This window comes from Scleropages formosus, chromosome 7 (assembly GCF_900964775.1).
Source record: "Scleropages formosus chromosome 7, fSclFor1.1, whole genome shotgun sequence".
NCBI lineage: Eukaryota > Metazoa > Chordata > Actinopteri > Osteoglossiformes > Osteoglossidae > Scleropages > Scleropages formosus.
In genome coordinates this window covers 9,280,988-9,307,627 of record NC_041812.1, presented here as the reverse complement: position 1 = coordinate 9,307,627, position 26,640 = coordinate 9,280,988, and the positions used below count along the sequence as shown (strand labels likewise).

At 45.7% G+C, this 26,640-nt stretch overlaps 1 protein-coding gene across 1 annotated transcript in view; it reads right to left on the bottom strand.

Moving 5' to 3' along the window:
• Nucleotides 1-26,640, bottom strand: part of ptprn2 (protein tyrosine phosphatase receptor type N2) — a 92,953-nt gene that overhangs the window by 19,059 nt on the left and 47,254 nt on the right. Inside the window, exons 13-14 of the mRNA XM_018757902.2 lie at nt 4,726-4,938; nt 374-568 (exon numbers count right to left, since the gene is read on the bottom strand). Of these exons, the coding sequence (XP_018613418.1) occupies nt 374-568; nt 4,726-4,938 (408 nt within the window). The remainder of the gene's footprint in view (nt 1-373; nt 569-4,725; nt 4,939-26,640) is intronic.

The window sequence follows — 26,640 nt, the reverse complement described above, 5'->3', positions numbered from 1 at the left end:
TGACAACGGCGGGGGTTTTACGTGCGCAGGGAGTCAGCTGCTGACCGTGATTGGGCCTCCTGTGCTTGTCCAGCAGAAGCTCCTGGACTCCTGAACTCATTCCGTTTGCCTCAAAGGCTCAAGGTAGATAAGTAAAACAAAAAGGAGCTGTGTTAGGATCTCCTTTGTCCGGAGAAGTCAGACATCTCCAAGGAAATGGGAAAGGCACTGTAAGTCTGAGAGGAGTCTGGGAAATAAATTTGTGATGATGAACCACCCATCACCCATCAGTGGGGAATCAGCTTTCATTTCTGAAAGGTCACTCATAGCAGGACTGCATCCCGTGTGTGCGTGCGTATCTGTGAGTGCGCGCGAGCGCGGTGGCTGCTCTTACCAGGATCATGTGACCGGTGGAGATGTCCATGTTGGACTGCACGGGTTCCTCACACCAGGAGGAGGTGCTGCTGCGTGCCGAAGGGCTGGGCATGGGCCCATCGCTGAACTGCGACGATACGCTGTTGATGCGCGACGCATGGGCTGCTTCCGGACGCTCCGACGTCTTCATGGCCATTCGCTGTCGACACAGCTCCTGGAGGGGGGGGGGGGTTAATACTGAGTTAAGGGCCGCGCCACACTACATTGTGGAAGGTCAACACTGTACTCTTTACCGTTCAAGACTTCAGGCAGTAATTCAAAGGAGCGCTGACGCACATCTGCAAACACCGGCAGACGCGCGCACACACACATACGCACGGCACATTGGCAGTTTAACACGTAGACAAAAGAAGAAATGCGTCATCACGCATTTATTACGTAATTATATATTCAGTTCAGGGCAAGTACCTTGATCCAGGGTACTACAGCAGGAGATGCGAACACAGCACCTTGAGAGTCCAAGGCAATGGCTCTGACCTTTATGACAACTCTGAAGATAACTGTCCCCGTTCAGTCTATTCTACCATATTTATGATTTATGATTTATGATTGTGAAAACAGAGCTATAACTCATTTCAGCAATGACACAGCGCAGAGAGAAGAGTGAAAAGGTAAAATAATTCAACAAAAGGCACTGCAGTAGAGACTCTTGGAAGGACGTGGACTCTTGAAGAAGGAGACGGACAGTGGATTTATCTGTTTAGCTCAGTGTGACGTGGAATGGAGCGTTCCAAGAGATCGTTTTGGAGGGAGCAGCGTGTCCACACAGAGATCATTCTGGAATGAAAGTTGTCCACACAGTCTCCACACAGAGACCAGCATGACCCCCCACCAGGTTCCAGACAAGCCCTCCAGACTCTCTGTGTGAAACCGACACGTCTCAAAGAACATCACCTCTTCGCAGACAAAAAATGGAAAAAAAAAATCAAAAGGAAAAAAAATCCTTCTGTGTTGAAGGTCAACACCACATTAAGCAGGAAATATTCATGCTTTGAAAAACAGGAGCCCATGAAGGGTGTAAGGTTTCATCTTTATTTATGATTTATTGATTTCCATCTACGCTCAGTTAGTCAGGTGATTATAGATCTTTAACAAATTTGGTTGTAATGTTTTCTTAGCTTGTAAATGAGGTTGTTGGGCAAGGTGAACAGTGACATGGGGGGTGGGGGGGGGGGTGGCTGTGAGCACAATTTTGTGGAGCCCTGGACTCCTTCAAAACACAAACACGTTCTTCTCTACTCAGCCAACATCAAACGTCTCTGTGCCGTATGGATGAGCAAATCAGACCGAAACTCCTTAACAAGCATCTTCTTCAGTGTGTCTCACCCTCGCTGTACCGCGGTGCAAAGAGAGGCGACTGCCATCGATTAAGAGGGAAACACGTGTGGAGGGCAATGCGGTGAGTTGAGATGGAGAGAAATGCAGAGTAACACACCTCCCTGATGCTTTTACAGAGTATCTATCAGTGTTTGCCAAGCATGAGGTAAATGGTGTGTGGTGCTCTGCGGCGCCTCCATCGAGACGCAGACCAAGGGTCACGTCGCTCCCGATCTGAGAGTTTCCGACGCGATGTGGTGATGCGACGTGATCTTTACACTTTAATTTATGACATTAATTGAAATTATCCATCCATCCATCCATCCACCCATCCATCGTCAACGACCGCTGGTCCCGAGTGGGGTCGTGGTGAGCCGGAGCCTAACCCGGCAAAAAGGGCGCAAAGCTGAAGGGGGAGGGGACACACCGAGGACGGGACACCAGTTAATTGAAATTATGACGTGATGCGTTCACCTCTCTCACTCACATGGTTCTTAACTTGTTCCACTTCTGGGTCTTATGATGAAAAATCACCTTTCAGATTACAGGCGCTTTTATTTCAGACCCCAAAAGCTGATCCCTTAAGACGTGGTATGATCAGCCCTGTACTTACTTAAAAAAAAAAAAAAAAAAAATTAAGAAAATAACACACAGAGACACACACTCAGACACATTCCAAAACTGAACAGGATGTAAATGTTAGAATTACAATTGCTCAAGCCGCTCACGTTTCCCACAAAGGCTGCACCGTCTGCATTCTCACCGCGCCGACGGCTCAGTCTACGGCACCCTTTCCTCTCACCTAGTCTGGTGCCGCGGAAAGCGAGTTTCAGCATCTCGTTAAAATACAACTTCAGTTACCCTGGTTTTGCTGTTACATCATTGTGTCTCAGATTAAATAATAAAGATGTATGCAGATTAATAGACTCAGAGAAAACTCCTCAACTGCTCCTCTACCCCTTGTACGCCGTCCAGGGACACAAACTGACAACAGCACAAGTCAGCACAGTACAGCATTGTACAGTACGGTACAACACGGTACAGTATAGTAGAGCAGCAACTCGGATCAGTGGACCTGCAGCGTTCAGCCTCGTCCCGGGAGCGTTTTTCCAGCAAAACGCTGATTCTGCCCTTTAATTACTCTTTTACGGTGCTTTGAAAAAGGTTTTACCTCCTTTTACATTTCCTTTTTGTGTCTTTTCTCAACCACTGGGAAAAGACCTTTAGCTTCATACTCTACCAGAAGGGACAAAAAAGATGAATCACATTTAATCTCAAAAGGCGGCAAAAGGCAGCCAGAGAAAACCGAAACACTTTACTTTTTAACAACGCTATTTCACAGCACTGTACTGTCAGGCTTTGGCTGTTGATACGCACCACTTTATCGGTGTATTAAAAGGAAATGTTTGCTAACTACAGTCGAGACAAGTCGTCCTCTTGTAACCACGACAACAGGTAACGGAAACAAAATATACGGTAGAGAGACCCTTTCGGCCCATTCCTTAACTCTGTTCTACAGAGCACCCTCTGCAGGCATGGAGACCTCCCATGGGTCCACTTTGAGCCCCAACACAGGCCTAAACCTACATTCCTCCTTTTATTTTTATAGGGGTGTGTGCCCGCAGCCACTTGTGAATGCAAACAGGCTCGGTGGTGATGCGTTCATCGGTACGTTGAGCGTGTGTGCTGCGCTTTCCCTCCAAGCCTTTCAGGGGTCGTGAGCCGGGCGTGGGCTCTCACTGCCGTCTGTGACAGCTGCGCTGGAGCGGCGGAGCTCATTAAAGCAGAGGGTCTTTAATTGACATTCCTCACCCTGAGAGTGCAACGCTGCGAGCGGAATGGAGAGGAGAGACGGCCGACGGAGGGAGCAGCATCACGTCATTAATGTGTGTGTGTGTGTGTGTGTGTGTGTGTGTGTGTGTGTGTGTGTGTGTGTGTGTGCAGACTCACTGGGAGCGGTCACCCAGCCGCTGTGACCGCACAGCTGTCTAGGCATCCCTCGGGCTGGCGAGGGAAATCCCTGTCCTCAGTTGACCCTCACCATGATGCAAAACAAAAACACTCATCGCTCTGTGATGTGTGAATATACATATAAGAATAAGTCCAATAAGGTATCTGCAATAATGTTTTAATTTTCTACAAAACATTATTGTGACTACTTTTCGACTTATCTTCGTATGTATACACCCACATCAGAGAGTGATGAGACTATGTTATAATGTTTTTACAACACCCTTGTGTGTGTATGTATATATATATACAGATACAGTGTATATATATATATATACACATATACACAGTATATACTCGGTATGTATCCATGTATTTGTTTTTCATTACACAGTAACTAAGTACTTTCTCAGTACCTTGTTTAAATGTAAACCTTTTATTCACTTTCACATGAAACACCGGTTCAATGCTGATCATTGACAAGTTTACCTTATAGACATATGCAGCGTTTCCCATCTTGTTATTGATCACTGAAACTCGGGAACACCAGAAACGAGCCGTAAACACTGCGAAACTGAGTTGTATTAAGGTGGTCACACACTCCTATTCTACTTGGGTGCTCTTTACTGCCATCTTTCAGACTGGAGCATAAATACAGATCATGTTTGCTCCATTTCGGAGGGAAATCTTATAAAACTGACAAGGGAAGAACCTTTACTAAAAACACACAACTAGATAAACTCCCTGTTGGACCACGTTTCAGAGTAATGTTTGAAAACCGAGCTGGGAAAAGAAATGGAAAAAGAGAAAATTAACAACAACTTTCCTCAGAGTGGCCACAACTTGTCTCTGCTGTCCACTAGGTGGCATAGCTGTTAAAAATGTATCAATACAGCAGTTACCTGCAGGTTGCTGGCTTCAAGCCCACTCTCAGTTAGTGTTTAATACCCTTGATTATGGTACTTGCCCTGAATTGCTCCGGCGAAAACCTGCTGTACGAACGAGGCAGATTCTGTAAAGTAAAAGGTTTGTGGCGCCCCCTACCTGGTAGGTGGCCGAAGGCCCGGAGGCGGTGTCTGTGGCCAGGCTGGTGAGCTTCTCCTTGAGCTTGTGGTGCGAGCGATGGCGCAGGACATAGACCACAGTGGAGGCCACTAGGACCCCGATGATGCACACGATGGAGATGACCGTGAGGATCAGGAACTTGGTCGACTCCGCTTGGCTGTTCCGTGTGGGCAGCTGGGTCAGCGTGCTCTTCTGGAAGAGCCGGAGAGAGACAGGAGTGTGTCAGTGTGCGTACGAACACACGCACACACGCGCGTGCTTTTGCTTCCACAAAGCTCTGTTTCAGAGCAGCTGTCTGAGACAGTGTTTCATATTAACACCCCATCACTATACGGGGCGGCATGGTGGCGCTGCCTCACAGCGCCTGGGTAGTGCGAGAGAACGTAGGTTCGATCCCCACTCGGTCCTCGTGGAGCTTGCATGTTTTTCCCCGTCCGGGGCGTACCCCCCCAGCTATGTGCCAGATGATGCCGGGATAGGCTCTGGATCACTGTGACCCTGCTCAGGACAAACTGGTTACTGAAACAGGATGGATGGATGAATCTCCTTCCAGGCTCTCAATAAGTGCATGAACATGTCAGGCAGACGTGGACCGAACATCACGTACGCGGTGATGCGATTGATGCTGTCGGTTAACTGAATTGAAAATTACACTTTATTTACATAAAAGAACCAAGGACAATAGGAGAAACTGACACGTTTCATTAAATGCAAACCATCGCAATTTCCCTTTTATTACAATGAGTGTGTGTGTGTGTGTGTGTGTGTGCGCGCGCGCAGCGGGCGGTGCGCGGCTCTGACTGTCGAGGACTGTGTGTTTTCGGCACATTTAACGACACTTTGTAAGGTAAATGTGGGAGGGTTGATTCGCTTGTGGCTGTGTGTGCATGTGCATGTACGCATGCCTGTGTGTGTGTGTGTGTGTGTGTGTGTGTGTGTGTGAGAACAATGTCCCCATAATTTACTCGTAACAAGCCCTTTACGAATTTCTGTTCAGCATCTCCTCCTTCGTGTGTCCAATTCAAGGTCCAGACTCCACACTTAACCATCCTACTTGGCACAGCAATCCATATTCATTCAGCCGCAAGGGTTTTGGTTCAAAGACCACTTCGGGTCAGAACCACAAGTGTGTCTATACAGCCTAGTGTGTACTGGTTCGAAGGCTGGCCTGGGGTGGACTGGTTTGGGTCATAACTGCTGGCTGCAGCCATTCACCCTGGTGGGTTTTGGTTCAAGAACTGCTCTGGGGTAGTGCGGTCCAAGTAAGAACTGCCAGCTGTGTCCATGACCTGACCCGCTCAGACGCCACACGAACACGTTACATAAACACACAACCTGTTGTGACACAGACTGACCAACACATTCGATTTCACGCATAAGCCGCACACTGAAATACCACATTACACACTTAATTCTGAACAAATTACTTGTCAGTCTCGTTTTGATTTATTCAACATTTTTAGTGTGTGGAGGGGGGGGGTTAGGGTTTTTTTAATGCACTTTTTACTTTAAATGAGATTATTTATTTACTTATTTATGGCCTTGCTGAAAATAAAAAGCTCCCAGTGGCCCAGATCACAGGGGGGAGTGTCCACATTCACACCATTTCACTGGACAGACGGCTCGCTGTGTTACTATAGTAACAGCCTGAGGTGGCTAGGAGTGACAGGAAGCCCTCAGTAGATACCTGGTTTACTGAGGTAAGGAGCAGCACACCAAATACAAACAAGTTGAACACGGCTGTACAGCATCAGTAAAAGGAGTAACAAATGGTACCAACGTATGTAAAATACCACACTGCATGTGCACATCATGTAACCCAGTTAGACATCTTGTTCATATGACTATATTCTTTTACTGTACCCACATCTTGCAATTTCATTCATATCCACAGCAACATATACGGGCAGTCACGTAACAGGCAGCACTTTTACCATGAACGCTCACTCAGACATGGTTGACAGTTATCTGCATAAATTTACATTTACATTTAATCATTTATATGACACTTGTCTTGAAGTTTTTACACTGAACTACTTACACCGATTTAGCCATTTATAAAGCAGGGTCATTTTCACTGTATCGGTGAAGGGTCAGTATCTTCATCAAAGGTACTACAGCAGGTGTGCGATTCGAACCCGAGTCACACAATTAACAGTTAAGTAACACTGGGCATGGCAACACATGGCAACCAGGGATGAATGATGAGTGTCTGTGTGGCTACAGGGATGGTGTGTTTTTTTTTTTTTGGGGGGGGTGGGTGGGTCAGCTGGGCTGTGAGTGTGCAGGGGGGTTAAATTCATCATCCCTTTCTGTCCCTACTTTGGCCTTGACAGCCTCCTGGACCCCGTACCTTGGACCTCAAACTTCAGGCCCCTGGGGAGAAGCAGATCCTCTCTTCCAAGGGAGTCCTCCAGGTGAGCCACCGGAGGAACAGTGTGAGGGACAAAACCGCCACTGCAACCCAGACCGTGTCAAACAAAACGTCAGAGGGTTGTTTCAGTCAATCCCAGTGTGTCTCAGGGTCCACCCCCTGCAAGTGTTTCGCTCCCCGAGTGAAATTTTAGGGGTTTTCGTTGCAGTTCAGTAGTCTGATGTCCCTAAAAATGCCTGACGATATACAGTACGTACACTGCATTAATAACGCGTCAGAAAACACGACAGCGGTGTCAGAAAAATACACACAGTGTGAGTGTATCCTGCGGGATTTAGGACGTATTTCGTTAAGAAGCAGGAGACGCCAACATCTGAGTAAATATAGGAACGACTAAAATCCACAGTGCAAATGATGTTCAACACAGAGTTTGACACTGCAGATCATCAGTCTGCTCAGTTTACACACACACACACACACACCTTGAAAGACAAGCCACATTTGTCCAGAAATGATCATTAAAATTCATAACACCTCTAACTCGTTTGCTCGGTCTCCCGGAAGGAGGAGCGCGAACCCTCTTCACGCCACTGGACTCTATTGTCCACCTGAATTTATGAGCAGTCTGGGAAGCCCGGTGGACAAAGAGTACTGCCCTCAAACCTGTTTCAAATTGACATGAACACTGCAATCACAGCTCATCCGCCCCTTGCCTGGTCACAGCTCCGTCTGGGGAGGGGGGGTGTTGAGAGGAGAGACACAGAGGGTCTCCCAAAGGCAGTACTGTGGCAAAAACAGTGTCTGGTGAGTCTAAGAGTGTCTACTCATGTGTGTAAAAAGGTGTGCATATTAATATGTACCAGAGTACGTATATGACTGTGGATATTAATCTGCAGCGGATTGTGTAAATGACTGTGGATTGCAGTGTGTTCCTACAGAAATGTTTATATGGGTGTGTAAGAGCATAAACTAGTGTGCATGTATTAGATTGTGCATATGAGTGTGTGTGTATGAGTGTCTCATTGTGGATATCGGTGTGTGGATGACTTTGTACTGAACTGTGTGTGTGTGTGTGTGTGTATTGGAGTGTTTACACTGTTCTCTCACACACATCTCTATCACACTATCAGATACTATCACACATTGTGTTCACATCATGTTCATCTTCAGGATCGTGTGACCAAATGTTTAATTTTAATATATGGTTGTATAATTTTTAAAAACATATAAGAACATATTATAGTCGATCCCCCAGGAATTAGTCAGTGTAAGTCGCTTACAATGATGAAACACACAGCGGTAACAAAGTGAACAGGACAGACCATATATATATATATAGATATATATACACACACACATATATATATATATATATATATATATATATATATATATATATATATATATATATATATATATATTTAGGTATAGTGGTACAAATATATACAAAATGGTAAATAAGAGAAAAGTAACTATAAATCTGTAAATCATTTTAATAACATGAGTGATAAGGACACATGAGGAAAAGGGTTGTGCTGTCACTCATTATCTCATTTTATTTTTTTAAATATTCCATAATGTTATCGGAGTGATATTAAATATGATTAAATATAAATACAGACTGACACCAGACCGGCTAATCCACTCAACGGAGGTCAAACTTTAGGTGCCTGTTTTAAAGCTTTATGTTTTTTAATTTTACATTTTTAAAAGGTTGTGAAGCAGAGGGCTTGAAAAGCTGATGTGGGGGGGGGGGGGGCCGGGTCAACCTCAGGGGGTCCAGGGGGGGTCCGGGGTGGGTGACACAAGTGCGGGACAAAAGGCAGATAGATCAGTGGGACTTGAGCTGATTCTCATCGCCGCGATGGTTCAGCGGCCGAGGAGTTTGACCACGGCACCACATCGCTGTCCTTCCTCTTAACACACAAAAATATGTGGCTGCCAAACACACACACACACACACACACACATATAGATTTTACTATCTGAATCCGAAATGGCCTCTTTGGGCTGTAAATCACTGTAAGACCATTAAATAATTGAAGTTGTTTCGGCCCACAAAGCTGTCATGAGAGGAAGGAAATCTCTAAGATTTTACAGCACCACAAATACCGCACTTAAGATACAGAGAATTGTGTACAGTCTGCAGATTTTGTAGTACCACAAATACCAGGGTACAGCTATAGAGAACTATGTACTGAAACTGACCTGTCAACCTTGGGTGCCCTGAATTTTGTCGTAGTGTCTTAACGTCGAATTAGAAATTATAAACCTACTTTACATTTATAAAATTAAAATTTATTCAATTCCTAAATGTAGTTCTTCATTTAAAAATAATTTCAGTGAAACAAATGTAGAACAGACTTATCTCACAGATGAGATGCGAACTAGTTTCCATAAATATTTAGCAAAACTGGAGGGAAAAATGTTTTTCATGTTAAAAGAAAAATATCTTCTTTCAAATTAAAGAAGTTTTTCCTGGAAAAAAAAAAAAAAAAAAAAAACATGTCTAACAGTAATATTTGAACAATACTACAAAATAAATTTTAAACCAGGGCTCACAGGGGAAAATATTACATATGGACATAAAATTTCCCGTTAAACCTACTGAGCTGCAGCACTTCTCAGCAGTTTCATAAACTTTCATATCCATTGGGGATAAATAAAAGTTCAAGAGTCGCGACCGGCTCGTGATCCAGTTTGTCCGAAAAAGACAAATAATAATTCATAAATGTTCACCGTTAACATATGACATTTCCACGCTAATTTCCGCACTGGTTTATAAATGTTCAGTGTTTTTTTTTTTAAGTAAATTGCTACGAAGAAATGTAGTGACAGCATAACGAGTCACATATATAGGTCTGGACTCTGGGAACCGCAACGTGACCGCGGACCCGCGATCCGCCCGATCGGAACCGTGAGCACGAGGGACGGAGAGGGAGGACAGAGCAGAGGAGCCCGATCGCTGACACCCCCTTACCCCACCCCCACCCCCGGCTCCTCAATGCGCCGGCCGCGCCAGGCCACCGTACACGGATAACCACCCCCCCCCCCTCCTCATGAAGTATGTACCTGGATCCATGCTGAAGCACCGGGGGGTTGTTCCTTCGAGGCTCCTGCGGATATTCCCTAGTCCAAATCTGGGCGTTGCTCGCGGTCCGACCGCTCCTCACTCACTCAGCCCCAGCCCTCCACACTCCCGCAGCCTCGGAGGCTAGCGACCCGGGACGGCCGAGCGAGCTGGGCGGGGGTGGGATCGTGCTGGAGGAGCGGAGGGAGGGGTCCGAAAAACAGCCAAAAAGGAAGAATAAAAAACAAGCCCACCAGGACCCCGAGTCAGAGCGCACGGAGATGGAGTCGTTTTTTTTTCCTGATCACCAAGCGTGAGCTCAGCGGCCCCTCCTTATATTGAGCGGCGCTCCGCTGCCTGTCTCCACCACATGTCACATCCACCGGTTGCCATGGCAATGCCTCCACATGTTGCCGGCGGTGACCGCCTATGGAGCGCGGCCTGTTAATAAGCTCGCGGCGGAAAGGGACAGTGAATGGACGCCGGTTTTGTCACTCATTTGTAAAGCTGCTCGGGGTTCCTTTTTTGCGTTTTTTTTTTTTTTTTTTTCCCCTCTGTGAATTGTTTTTTTTTTTTTTTTTTTTTAATTCTTCTCTCTCCTGCCTCAGTGCGTCACTCGAGCTCGGCGCTGAAAAGGGAAAAGGCTCCGCGCGCAGAGCGCACCGAAGGCCGGCAGAGAAAGACAGATAAATGATTTTAAAACGCGCCTTTCAAATCCTTTATTCGCTCGTAATTCTCTCCAGGGCCGTCACTGTGCGCGCCGAATTCAGTCTCCCGAGGAAAAACCTTTTATTCTGGGCTGAGAATATGAGCAATACATGATTATCGCGGGCAAGTTTTTGTTTTTGTCTTTTTTTTACCATTCTAGGCGCTCAAGGGAACCCAAGCACAGCGGTCAGGAAAAAAAAAAAAAAAACACCGCAAAAGTGTGAATTTTCCACCGTGTCTTAATCCAAAATTCGTTGTAGCGCTGATTAAACGCAAGAAGAAGCCCCCTTCGCGTGGAATATGTGTGAAACCATTTGTGAAAGCATGAAAAGACCAGCACGAGATACATATCAGTATCTCTAACGTGCGCACACATATATAATGATATACATAGAGAAATATAAGTTTCGCGGACACGCGCTGAGCAAGACCGCACGGTCCCGTGAAGGGAACAGCTGCAGCCGAGAGCGCGCCCTGGATTAAAAGAGCGCGTCTTGTCAGAGGCAGATGACAAGTCTTGGGGGAGCTCTTCAGCTCAACAGCCCCCCCAACCCCCAGCCTTTTGTGTTCTGCGCGCGGCAGCTGGAGATGGCAGACCGCCCCCCCTACCCCCCTCTCCCCCCTCTCCTCCAGCGCTCCGGGGTTATGGGTGATTTAGGCAGAGCCTTGCAGGGGGGGCCCACTTCAGATCTCTGAACGGATTTGTTCAGAAGGGTAGGGAGGGGTAGGGACTGAGGGGTACAGGTAGTCCAGGTATATGTGCTCCAGCAAGGCACCTGTGTCTGTCACCGAACAATATTTTATAGAACTGGGAAATACTATCTGGCCCAGCAAACAATCCTCTCTTACAGCCTAGCGCAGATTTTCCCTTTGCGGGGTGGAACTATAGTACCTCTTTGTTTTACAAAAGAGTGGAGATTAGAATTCATCATCAATAATAGCATTTTCCAGTTTATCTATTTTTAATTGTGTTTCCTTCATTTATCTCTTCTCTAAATTGTCTCTTTGTAGTGGAGTGAAAGCAACATTTGTTCACCTGCTCAAAAGACTGGTGGCGGTGAAGAGCGCATCCCATGCTTCCAGGATAGGCTGCAGACTGGCGTGACCCTAACTCAGATAAGCAGTTACTGATAGTGAGTGAGTGAGACATGCAAAGAATTTTTCATTTAATACAGTTACAGCTATATCCAAGGTTAACCCTTAAATAAATCCATTGAGTACTATTGCAAGTATTTTTGGTCCCTCAATATGAATTCCTAGTGATGAGAGGACAGAGCCCAGGGTATCTGTCACCAGGTTCCCATCCCAAATATCCAGGTCTTACATCCCACCTCTCCAGGTTCCCCATTTTACCCCTACAGGTTCCTTATTCCACATCTCCAGGACTTCCAATCCAAATCTCCAAGTTCCACACTCCACATCATCAGGCCCTACATTCCACCTTTCTATCTTCCCCATCCCATATCTCTAGGACCACCATGCCACATCTCCGGGTTCCACATGCCACCTCTCCAAGTTTCTCATCGCCCATCTCCAGGTTTTTCATCTCACAACTCCAGGCTCCCCATTCTACATCTCCAAGTTCTCCTTTCCATCTCCCCAATATTTCATATGTCAAAGTGGCCATCCCTCACCCTAACCATGCCAAAGCTTTTTACATAATGAGCAAGTATGTTTTAATAACCTAAACATTTGTTTTCCATTTTCAATTTCCTGACATTGATCAATGGTCTAGCCAGGAAAAACACGAACACTGCGTATTTTTCTGAAAAAATGAAAGTAACCTCTTAGATCTCATTAAACTAATTGAGATGGGATGGGTGTTCTATCTTTGCTGTCTCGACTTTGATCTATGGTTTCTCTCGATAAACATGTACAAGTGATATTTATTTTTGTAAAAATGCTGGACGAGTCAAGTGTTCAAACTTTCTATATTGATTTAGAAACCCCATTAATCATTCTTGCAGAGATTTATCACATTACATTATGTTACAAATGAGACACCTTATTATGTCATTCTCCAAAAATAAATCTGTAATAGCAGATTCATTTCAAGGAAAAAGTATCAGATACAGGAAATGGGGCAGCAGGAGCCGGAGTGGTCACCTTGTAATCGGAAGGTTTCAGGTTTGATTCCCCATTACTGCTGTAGTACCATAATGAAGGTACTTACCCTGAATTGCTCCAGAAAAAATTACCCAGTCATATAAATGGGTAAATCAGCGTAAGTAGCTTTGTATACGAACCTAATGCTGTAAGTCACCTTACAGAAAAGCAGCACAAAAATGAAAATTAATGATAATTTGGTGTGATGTATTTCTGCCATAACAAAAACATTGTGCGCTTTAGATTAGAGCCAAACACCCATCCCCACCTTGACACCCTTCGTACTGTGGTCCAAAGGACTGCAAGCTGACGACAGTCCCTTGTAATAGCTGCTGGGTAGCATGCTTTAAATTATTACTGCACGGAATCCATATTTTTCATGATAGCCTGAGTGACCAGCACACCTGAGCCCTAAATTACAGCTCTGGGTGCAGAAGGGTAGCTGATTATGGAGAGATCAGTAATGGCGGGCGAAAATGAAGAGCAGAAGAGAGTGCCCTGAATCCTACCATAAATGGCAAATAGCTAAATATCACAACCCCTTCAGCATGTAGAATCCATTCCCTCAGACTCATCCAATCCCTGAGATCCATAGAGTTCCCCAGACCTATCAAAACTCACAACCCATCCGATGCCATAGAGCCACCCAGTTCCCGAGACCCATCCAATCTCCATCCAATCCACTATTAGCCCATCCAGTCCCCATCCAAACCCCTAGACTTATCCAATCCTGATCCAGTTCCCCAGACCCATCAAACCCCCCAGATACACCCAGACACACAGCAAAACAGACAAGAATCCGTATCTCCCGGAATGCAGATTGCAGTGTTCTGTGACAAGAAGAAAAACTAAATTAATCCTAATGATAGGAGACAGACACATCATCTCAGGTGCGACTGCAGACAAGGAAACAATTCTTAAGATGCCATTGTCTCCGTTGCTGCTTTGCACAGTGAGATTGCATCAGGGCCACCGAGGGGAGATGGTTACAGATGGGTCAGCGGAGGAAAGATCAAGGAACATCCGTATGGTGGCTGAATGCAGCAGTCATTCGGGTGAAAACAGACAACATCACAGAAACACAAGTCCTCATCCTGGAATCCCACTCTCAGGGTTTATGGATGCTATTTAAGGCGCTCAGACACACTGCACACCTGAAAAGGCTGGTTTGGGCTTTAAACAAAGTGTTTCTCTGCCACACATACTAACACACGCAGCACTCTATCTCCTTTTCACAATTCACACTGACACACGGGGCGTAAAGATACAGCTGGAGTGTTCTTTCCATGTAATTTACACACACCGACAGGCCACTACGCAACTCACGCTGATTTACCCATTTAAACAGCAGAGTATTTTTTACTGCATCAATTCAGGGTAAGTACCTTAAACAAGAATACTATAGTAAGAGTGGGATTCAAGCCTGGGCCCTTCCAGTGCAGCGCCACGGTTCTAAACATTACACCACGTGCTGGCCAGGGCTCTCTTCAGTCTGGGGTGCAAAGACATCGATTTTAGATTTCAGTTTTTCAGCTGAAATAATCATTTGCAGTTTTTACACTGAATGTTTCTGAAAATTCTTTCCAAGACATGCACACTGAGCCATAGCCTGATCACATATTTACGGTTAACAACTTATTAACAAGTTTTTTAACCTGCATAAATGAATATCAACTAGGAAATGTACATAACGAATTTTATTTCTGACCAAATACCTATGAAATAGCTTTGCATGCTGCAGAAAACAGTATTGAAGTGACAGTTCATTTTAACCAAACTGCTGCTGTAGTACCCTTCGTGAAGGTACTTTGCTTGAATTGAAACAGTAAAAATTACCCCACTGTATAAAAGGGTAAATCAGGTGCAAGTGGCTTAGAGCACAAATCTCATACTGCAAGTCACCCTGGAAAAAAGTGTTTGATAAATGAATAAGTGTAAATGCAGAATTCTCTGTCTGCCGTATTATTACAGTAACGGTAAAACCACAGGGTAGGTGTTTCGCTTTAAAATATGACATTGTTCATCCTCCACTTATAACCAGTGGATCTAAATTTAAAAGCAGCCAGTTCTCCACTTTCTGGTCCAACATCAAAGAGATGAATATGAAACTTGGCTGTTTTATATCTTATACATCACCTGCACGTTTTCTGCTGGGGCCTGCTACACCTCCATGCTCTCACACACACACACACACACACACACACACACACACTGGTGATGACGTTCCAAATGTCAAAGATCAGAGTGCATGAATGTCATTGGAGGGGGGGTGGAGGGGGGTGGGTTTGCTCAGGACAAGAGAACATTATCGTCAAAATCTGATCAGGTACAGCAGTGTGTGTGTGTGTTTGGATACAGGTTTTCCACCCCCACCCTACTACACGGTAATGTGGTACTGTATACTGTATATCTAGTATTTCTCCTGATCTCTCTCTCACAGCTCTCTTGATCAGCAGCAGGTAGCGTACTGCTTAGTGCTGCCACGTTAGGTGTCAAAGAACCCCAGGTTTGAATCTCACCTCCAGCTGTAGAGCCCTTGAGCAAGGTATTCATCCCAAGTGGATACGATAAAAATCATACACACACACTTTCTGAACCGCTCGTCCAATACAGGGTCGCGGGGAACCGGAGCCTAACCCGGCAACTCAGGGCATAAGGCCGGAGGGGACACACCCAGGACGGGACGCCAGTCCGTCGCAAGGCACCCCAAGTGGGACTCAAACCCCAGACCCACCGGAGAGCAGGACCCAGTCCAACCCACTGCACTACCGCGCCCCCGATAAAAATCACCCCGCTGTAAATGGGCAAATCACTGTAAGTTACTTTGTCCACCTACTTCATTAGCTCCAGCCGTGACGCTCTGACTCTTGGTAAGCGTGTGATCCAAGCAGCGCGGCAGCGCCCCGTGCCACCCTGCGCATTTCTGGCACATCAGTGAAGCAGAACCGTGGCTCATTGTGTGTCGCCACTAGGCTACGTGTGTCACCACAGGGAGAGGAAAGGACACTGTCGCCGTCACAGCAACACCCTTCTTGCCATCTCTCCGCGTTTGGTGTGGGAAAGGCAGATGACGATACCACCAGTCCAGTCTCGCTCTCTTCCTGATGGCCGGGGCCAGTGGTACGGGGACACCCCCCTCCCCCATCCCCCAGGGGCCACCATGATCTCTCCTGATGGTCCGATATGGTGTCACGACTCAAGGTGATTGTCTCATTTCCGCTGTTTAATTACCACTAATGTGAGGAAGGTCAGGTGGTGCTAATGAGCCAAAACCACTCAGGTTAAAGGCGAGGGGGTTTGGATGTCCAGCCCCTCCCTCCCGCAGCAGGTCGTGATTCCACAACCCCCCTGACTCTTCCTCCTGTCTGCCCTCCACTCATTCGCGGCAGCTCGTAACCCTCTGAACAGAGTCAAAATGCAGCATTTGCATAAACCGAATATTTAATATTTTCCTGGACTCCGTTTTTCACATGGAGACTGTTTATGTAAGCGATTACGCAAGAACCATTTCTGCAGCGCGTGGAGGTGTTTGCATGTCACCTCCTCGCGCTCGCCGTTCCCCCCCCCTCGAACGCTAGGTCCCAGAGGCCACCCGCCGCCAGAGCACCCCCCAACCCCAAGTGACCGCACTTTTCGCGACCGGGAACATAATAAAAGTGTCACTGCCACTGAAGCATCACAGTTGTGATGTCCGCGTGTGCGGCGTCTCTCTGAGACCCTCCCCCTCTTCATCTCCCGGCACAGCGGCTATCATCTCCTCACCCTCAGGCATATTAATTCCACATTTAATAAGGAATTTTTAAATTCGTTTCATTTTCTTAAAGAAAAATAAGATGTCGTTGTCTATGTTCCTGACCTCCGGCAATCCAGTTGAACCGGGGGGCAAAACTCATCTTAAGTGCAGTGATCTAATGAGACTGGATGTGAACCTTTCACTCCGCAGGTCACTGCACAGGTAGCGCAGTGGGTAGAACTGTCAACTTGCAATCTAAATATTCAGGTTTAAATCCCACCTCTTGCCGTTGTACACTCGAGCAAGGCACTTCCCCTGAACCGGTACAGTAAAAATTACCCAGCTCTATGAGTGGGCAAATCACTGCAGTTTCTCAGGAAAATGGTCGTACGGAGATAATGTGGCATTTTCGTGTCGCTCTTCATAATTTTTCTAACTTTGTGCTTGTTTTGCTGACATTTTTCTCCAAACCAAGTTACAATTTTGAGTTACATAAACTTATTTACTCATTTCACAGCTGTTTTTTCCTTTCTATTATTTGAGGTAATTCACGGTAGGTATCTGTATAAAGGGCACTACAGCAGATGATGGGATTCAAACTTACAACCTCTGTGCCCTAAGGAAGCAGTTGTAACAACTATGCAACCTCACAATACTTTGCCTTGGGAGGTGGTTGCAAATAGCAAGTATTTTTTTTCTGCTGTTAGTGAAACTGGTCTCTCTCACACACACACACACACAGACTGACAAACAGAGACTTGGGAGAATCGTGTTGGAAAAACACACAGCCTTGCCTGCAGTTGCCACATCTGCTTGGCTGTCTGCGGGTTGACAAATGGCAGCAGGCGACGCAGTTTCCCCCCTCTGTCACGGAAGGCCGACCTGCGGCAGTCGTGCCAACTCACGAGCTGCTGAAATACCACGGTGCGCCCATCAGGGCTGACATTCACCCTGGAGCTGCTCCTCAAGCTGTGAGCCCTGCGGGGGTGTCGCGGTGGACGGGGAACCAGCGGCAGAGGCCTCCGCGTTCCTCCTCCGAGACCACCAGGAGGAACCCCCGGCGGCCGGACACGTTCCTCGCTCGGTCCCGACACGCGGGGCGACCCGCCCGCCTGGCAGAGCCTCGCCGGCGGCCCCCGGCAGCCCGCAACGCTGGTGGAGCTCCAGCTCAGATCGGAAAGGTCACGGAACGGCAAAAGGTCGCAAATTATAGATCCGGTGCCCCGCCGTTCCCATCAGGCTACCAGCAAAGGGCTCCGGGGCCCACCTCCTCATCGAAACGAGAGCCGCTCAGCCTCCCTCCTCACTGCTGCTTTCACACAAGGCAGCCCAACAGCGATAGCGCCACCTGCGGTACTGACCGGATTAATGGCTCATGTCAAACCTGAAAACAAACAGCCACAGCTGGAGAGAGAGCTCACAGCCTCCGAGAGCCACCGGCCGAGGAACCGCAGACCCACCTCTGCCGTTGCAGACCCAAAAAGGTCAATATGAATTCCCACCGGATTTCTATTAAAGCTGGGGTTCTTAACCCGGAGGCCCCTTGGGGGTCTGTGGATGGGCTTCATGGAGTCTGTGAAGAGCAGCCTTGCTTCGAAAATGAGTCTCACTAAATAAAACTTTAAAATAGAAATATTACCTTATTACTTTCTGCGGCATAATTCTGTGTGAAGGTTATCAGTTTTTGGTGAGTAAACTGAATGCTGTATTTTCTCTGAATCTATTTACAGACGTTTTTTCGCAAGGGGGGGGGGGGGCCTTAGGTTTCGGCACAATCTTAAAAGGGTGCGTGGCCCAGAAAAGGTTAAGAACGTCTGCAGTCGGCGCTTTTTTCATTTTTGCATCTTGTCACAAAAACTGAGACAGTACTGAGACAGCAGAACAGATAGTAACAGATAATAATGTATTTTCAATACTTTCAAAAGGAAATTACATTTCAAACTGTATTTATGACAGCCTTGTGGGCTCCCACTTAATGTAGACTTTCATTACATATTTTAGGAGGATTTACCGAAAGACTTCTTTACCTAATAAAAAAAAACCCAATTTAGGAATAAAAAATTAGGAATTAAATTAGAAATTTAAATGGCAATGAAACATTTGCGATGGAATGAGCTCCCGATGTCACACCATGCCATCTGACATTAGCATTCTGATTGCGTGACAGCATGGAGCTTCTCCTCGCATTAAAACCAAGATGAAGCTTTTAAATAGATGAATGTGCAATTAGCAAACTACTTATTAATAAAGCACATCACTGTTAATGAACTGCTTTTCAAAGTAAAAAGCATTTTCTTTTTCTGAAGGAAAGACAATAGCTGATGTTAAGTGCCTTTGAGTCAATGTTGACTCATGTTGACCATATATATGAGTCCTTCCAGAAAGTTCTGTCTTCCATTTGTAGCCATTGTGCTGTGAGGGTACTGTCCATTGTCACTGAGATTGAGTCCATCCATCTGGTTATTGCTGCTGGTTGCTGCTCATCTTCTCCTTTTCCCACTTTTTCCTCCACTTTTTCCAACCATCACATTTTTTGGAGAGACACATTTTCTCATGACGTGTCCAAAGTATAACAACATCAGTCTCCGTTTGTGTTTTCAATAAGATTTCTGATTCAACATCCATCTTCCTGACCATCCATGGTGTTTTTAAAGGTCCTGCAGCTCCACAGTCCAAAGAAGTCCATGTTCCTCCAGTTGGGCTCCTTCACTGTCCGCCTTCCACATCCATAAAGTGTTTTAGTAAATGCCATTGGTTAAACAATTTAGTTTCTCCTTCTTGGGGATCCATCAGCACCTTTGAGAACTTTTTCCAGATCTTTTGTTCCAGCTCTGCCAAGTGCTGCTCTTCAGCATATCTCTTGTTGAATATTGATAACTTCTACATCTTCACCATCGGCACTAAATTTCACTGCTGTTCCAGCTGTTATGGTTTTACTTTTCTTCACATTAATTGTAGCCCCATTTCTTCACTCTGTACCTTGACTTTTTAAATAGCATGTTCTTCATCCTCTGCAATTAGCGTGGTGTCATCAACATATGTAGGATTGCATGTTCTTTCCACCAGTTTCGGGTCCACATTTCTCTTCTCCAAATCTGGCTTCTCCCATAATGTGTTGAGCGTTCAAGTTATAGAGGTCAAAAGAAACTATGCAGAGGTGTCTCAGTCCTTTGCCAGCTGGACATTAAAGACAGTAAAAATATTTAATGAAGTAAATTTCCGTTGTGGGGTTAAACCGTGGTCCACAAAGACCCCATTCACTGCAGACAGTGCTCAACTGAGCCACGTTCATGTTCAAAAAAACTGAAACACCTTCTCATCACTTAAAAATCCTTTAAAAAGTCTCTTGCGGTTGGCTGATTCGAGTGTTGATGCACACTGTTATATAGGACACTAACAACACTTACGACCTCTGAACTTGGAGTTGGTTTTGCTCTCAGCATTAATGAGGATAAATGTAGTTTTGTGGCATCTTTCATGCAGACGGATCAGAGCTTTAACGGGGAAGGCCGAAATGATTGCCCAGTTGCACCTGAAATGTGTTGTGTCTGTCGCCTCAGGCCCTCCGTAGGTGCGGTGCTCGTCTGGCCCCTGGGGCGCGCACCGTGTTCCATACCCATTTGATTGAATCTGAGTTTTTCACACACATGCACATGCATTTAAATCAGAGCTGCTTTGTGGCGGGACGTTCTGCCGGCATTTTTCCCAGGGCTCCGAAAGGGGGGGGCGGGGTGCTCCGTCCTCACCGTGGTGGCGTTGCAATCCAGCCGATCCGCCTTGGATCTGTTCCTGAAGATACGGGCCCTTGGGATCCCTGGGGGGAGGACGTGCCCGTGGCTTTGGAATTGGTAAATACACGGAGGCCTGAAGAAACGATGCAATCGCAAGCAATTAGTTGATAAAAGCACCGAAGGTCAAGCGAGGACAGAAGGCTGTGGACACACACTGAATTGGGCCCTTAACCGCCCCCCTGGGGAGGGTGCCGTTCAGGAAGCGAAGCGTCCAATGAGGTACCACTCGACAGTCGCAACGAGAACACATCCCGCTGATTCCGATTGGCGAGAAAAGACACGGTCCGCAAAACTAATGCGCTCAAGGGAAATTAAAACGTAAAAACACACTCACACGCACACACACTTTAATAGCTTGGAAAACTGAGCACATCCTGATTAAAACTGACTCCATTTACCCACAGTGTGCAAAGCAGCAGTGCTCATGCAACAGCTCATCATCATTGAGCGGTGTATATTATCGCTTCTCAAATAGTTCTGCACCAGACCCGCGATGCCAGACAAGTTTTGTGTTTTTTTCTACTATGACTGCAAATAAATGATGATGTCATTCAATTGATCATTCGGACACAAGGGTTGGCATGTTCAACTGGGGCTCGGAAATGTTGCCCTGGACATGTACATCGGATTCTCCCCTCACAGACACAATTTGGACCAGAAGTCTGTTCGTAACTCGCACTGTTTGTAACTCTGTCACTTTTAGCACTAACGCACAATCAAACAAATATTAAGTGCATCATTAACCATCAGGTTAATAATACAGACATTGATCATGGATTAGGTTCTGTAAAAGTCTCAAGTCTGGATATAATAAGTACTGTACGTAATAATGAAAGCGCTATCCTGTGTAATGGAAGTGTGTGAAATCACTGCAAACAAAGGTAACCCATCAAACACACGCAGTACACTGTGGACCACAATCACCTTGTCACTCTCTTGTCAATCTCTTTCTGTCACTCGCCTCTTTCTAAAAAGATAAACCATCACTGAGCTGGACCACAAAATGATTATAGCAGTAATGAAAATGGTATAATTGACACATGCATAGAGCTTCCAAATGTTTTGGCTCTGTGTTTGTGTGTGTGTGTCTCTCTGAAAGATGGAGCAGTACGTGACCACAGCTGACCTCTCCTCTAAACATCTCCAACCATTTTGCAGGAGAAACTGTTTCCTGTTCCGAAATGACACTCGGTGCTCATCTCCCCACCCGACCGACGCCTGATGGGATTATATGCTAATTTCTCCGTCGCGAGCATCAAATTCCATTATGTGGCTGCGAAGCGCTGAATTGAAATCTGCAAAGGGTCCGCACTAGCAGCGGGACACAATTTCAAAACAGAGACCCTTGACACACGCCACACGCATAAACACACACATACACGTACACACGTACACACCCTCGAGAGCGTGCAATTGGCAGTGAGCCGCTATTACCGCATTGTCACAGTGTCCTGATTGATGCAGTGGTCTGAATATGAACATATCTTTATTCACTGAAAAACTGTTTTCTAATCATTTAATTTAGCTGGGCTGCACCCCAGTGACCTGAATTTTCAGGTCCCAAAGAATTTTAAAAATAAACAGAGCCAATTGTGTTAATAAAACATCTTATTTTACTTTGTGCATCTGTGGAAATTACAGAATTTTAAAAAGTTACAAATATTATTATTATTATTATTAGTAGTAGGAGTAGTAAAATTACAGTGATGTCCCTTATAATAATAATAATAATAAAAGTTTTATTGTTATATTGTGTTTTGCAGTGATGGCTTGTGGGTATGGATCTGTGATGGTAAGTGACACGCATGGGCGAGGGCTCTGTTTGGCAATACCACGGTGTGCATGGTAAATCACGTGCCTGGCTGCCATTGGACTAAATCATAAATATTAAATATAAACTTTTGTGTTACACTCCAGGTCCTTTGGTGCACTCTGGATCTCCCTGACAATGATGTCACTGTGTGTTTTCAAATCCCAGTTGACCTATGACCCCATGCTTACTATGTTTTTACAGATGACAGGTAAAAGTACCGTGCTCGAAGGACGTTTCTGTAATTATTTCATCAATTCTTATTCTAACGTATTAAAACTGACAGAAAGCATCTAGAATGACGGCACCACTAGAAGAGAAAAATTCACTTAAAGATCCATTTGGGGAAAAAATGACAGAAAAGAATGATTTGTTTTCTACTCTGCAGCCAAATGAAATTCACACTCACATCTAAATGAAAAACAAAATAAATAATCACTGTAAAAGGCCACGTTCCTTTCTGGTTCATCCCTAATTGTCTTTGTGTGCCTGAGCTGGAAACAAAGCGGAGTCACGGCTGATTCCGGCAGCAGCGCCACACGTCATCCGTCCGTTAACCCTTAACCGCGCGAAACGGCGCCTCTCGTCCTCCGAGATGCGAGAACGGGGCGGTTGAAAGGGACGGCAATACTGATTAGCGCTGCAGCTCAATTAATTTCTGCCATTTATGGACAATGGAAGTGTTATCTAACAATATCCCCCATTTAGTTAAAATAATAGACTCCATAGCCTCTGACAGCCAGTGTTTTCAAAGCAGAAAAAATTACTTTACATCCAAAGAGCACATCAGTTAATAGGAGAGATGTGTTAATGAATTGCGGGCCGTGTTGGATATAATTACAGCCGACAAACTCATTGCCCATTGCTGAGTTCCACCAACGTGCTGGAATGTTCTTCTGTTCCAGGGCCAGGAGGTTCAGGAGTGGTTCAGGAACCGAAGCGGCAGGAGGAGCCCTGTGAGTGTCAATGGGCCGCTGACGCCAAGCTTTGTGGATTGTAATAAAACCTGATAAATCGTAATTTATCACAAGGGGATAGGGAGAGACACACCGTGAAATGGAACAATAAGCGTTGGTGTGAAAGTGGCTGTGGACCATCAGAACTGACCAGGTCTCTTATAACAGGTAATGGTGCAAAAGGAGCAACTACCTTGTAGGATTAGCTCATCATGAATTCTGCATATCATTTTCCCAATGCCAGACTTTGTTCTTGTGTTTGCACTATGACAGAAGACAGTTCGGTTGCAAAAACCAGTTATTAATAATCTGGTACTTACACTCGCATTTTTACAGCGGGGTCAAATTTTACCGTGTCTGTTCAGGGTAAGGAACTAGATTAAAGGTACCATATTAGAGGTGGGGATTTGAACCCAGTTCCTTCACCTGGAAAGTGATGGCTGCAACCTCTATATCACCTGCTGCTCTTTTTTACTCATCAACAAATGAGACCTTGATGCCAGTTATTCCTAATGTTATTATCATCATTTATATTCTTTGCTAGTTGACAGCAGAACGCCAGCACTCCCCTCCAGTCTCCGACCTGCCGAACACAGATAATGTTCAATAGAACCTGAAGCAGCCGGAACAATTCAGACATTTAAAGAATGAATAAATAACTAATGTTAATAGTTTATGTTAATATAAGTGGTATATTAATTATAATAAATAATTTGTTTTGTGGTTCATAGACAACTTTTAGAAAAAGGGACAGATCCCTGAACCCGAGGCTTTTGTGGGGGCTCAGCTGACGAGAGCCTTTATAAGTTGTGTAATGCTTTGTATTTTGTAATGTTTTTTATGATTTGATGAGTGTTGCCGCTTAATAGCTGCATCCTTCCACTCAAAAGCAATATTTTCTAAAGTAATGTTATACAACCCTGACACACAGAGGACATTTTGTTCTCGCTGATGATACGGAATGATTTAACTCTCGGCAGCCTCGAGCCAACTTCAGAAACAACACAACTGCAATCTGCCGCTCTCAACTTCCTGTAAAGGTTGCCACAGTTACGCCCAACTTCCAAACAAAAGGACACACAAGTAGCATCACATAAGACCTACGCCATTTTATAGACGAGAGCAAGACCGAACAAAGGAGAGGACTGACAGAGGATGAGATGAAGACAGACTGGTTCGTGGCGTGAGCTGAGATGGTGGAGGGATACGGATGCATTTGTATTAGATGAGGGATGGGGTCAGCAGAGGTGTATGAGGTTGGTTGGTGGTCAGCTGGGTTTGTGGAAGACAATAGGGATGGTGGAGATCGGTGAGGCTGATGAAGATTTATTGGATTGCAGAGGACAGCGGCATTGGTGGAGGCCAGTGGTATTAGTGGAAGTCAGAGGCATTGGTGGAGATTTGTTGGGTTGGTGTAGGTCAGTGGAAGTGGTGGAAGTCAATGTGGTCTGTGGAGGTCTATGGAGCTGCTAGAGGTTCATCGGGTTGGTGGAGGTCATTATTGTTGGCAGAGATCAGTAAGTTGGTGGAGGTGGATTGGGATGGTAAAGGTAGATGGGGGTGGTTGACCACATGGCGTTGGTAGAGGTAAGCAAGGATTGTGGATGTCAGTGGGACTAGTGAAGAAGGATCAGGCTGATTGATGCAAGTGCATAGGGATGGTTGAAATTAATGCAGCTGGTGGAGGTCAACTGGGCTGGTGCGGTTCAGTGCAACTGCTCGAGGTTCACTGGTCTGGGAGAAGTCAGTAGGACTGATGGAGGTCAATGTGCTTGGCAGAAGTCAATAAACTGGAGGAGGTGGATGGCGATGGTTGACGTGGACGGGTTTGGTTGAGGTAAGTTGGGTTAGTACAGGTGAGATGGGGATTGTTGAGATGAGTGGACTTGGTGGAGATCAACTGAATTGTCAGAGGTCAATGGAGCTGGTGGAGGTGGCTGGGGTGGCTGGACAGCGAAGGTGACGGTCCAGACTGGTGCACACAGGATGGTAGATTGACCCCTAGAAGTGACTGAACCAGTTGGCTGCTGTCAGCAACAGCAGAACTACATTCTAGAAAAACATCTGAAGTGCCAGACACCTCCAGAGCTATCCCAGCATGCCTCTGGCCTCATTTCCATATCAAACCCAACTGGGACGTGATGTCTTTGGTTTAAAAAGCAGCCTACACATCAATAGCCCCTTGATTCGATTTTCACCTGAGAGTAAACAAATCTGAATATTTATCACTTCGAATGTAAATTTCTATCATCTCATCATCTATCATCAGACTGATGCTCAATATTACTTTTGTAATGAAAATTTCGGCTGCATAACAGCCATAAACAGATAGCGCTTTCATTGTCCCCATTCAAATAGGGCTCACAGAGCAGGTTCGAGCATTTTGTCCCAGTAATGCTCGAGCTGTAGAATAATACAGAATTATGTATATCAAAGCACCTTGGCCAGACATACATAATTTTATATTCAGTCCTAGAGAAATTACAGCTTGTTAAAGAATAAAGTGTCATTAAACATATCACAAGGAGTTCCTCTACAAAGGCACCACGGTTCGTTCCTGAAAGACATGAGGCGAGAGAGTTCTTGCGCACGGAGGTGAACGTGCTTTCATGAAAGGCCTTTTTTGCCTAAAGGAGGTCAGATCGCGGTAAAAGTACATCTCCTCCTGATTAATCTGAGCTTTCAGGCTGACCAGAACACTGCCTGATGACATGGATGGTGTTTTAAATCAACAGCTCTTTTTCTTCTCCATATTATTGCTGGTCCACAGATTTGGAAAAAAATCATAAACGGATCTTTATATTTAGGCGATGCGTTTCTGCAAAGCAGCTTACGATGATTTTTACAGCATGGTAGGTTTTACTGGAGCAGTTCAGTGTCAGTACCTTGATCAAGCGTAGTACAGCAGGAGGTGGGATTGAACCCTTGCCAATACAAAGGCAGCAGTGCTAACCACCACGCCACCTGCTGGCCCTTGTATTGACACCCTGAAGGGAATGGCTTTGCCTCCTGACCTCAGTGGCACTTGAACCCCAGTCCATCAACTCAGGTCACATGACCATGCACTTCTGAAAAGACCAGTCATCCTCCTAGTTATGAATGTGAATGCCGTTGCCGATGGCAGCGGATCGGTGCAAATTCCCCACGCCGCTCATCCGCGTGTCGCTGCTCCGCGCCGCCGCTTTGACTGACAGCTTCAATTGGACACACACGCACCGAGGCAGAGCGACTGCGGCGCCACTAGCTGGGACGGCACGCTCGACGCTAATCTGCTCGGCTGAGTGTGAATGGGCGGAAAATAAAGGATTTCTGCACTTATGACGGATGCTTGACATTAATGCTGAGA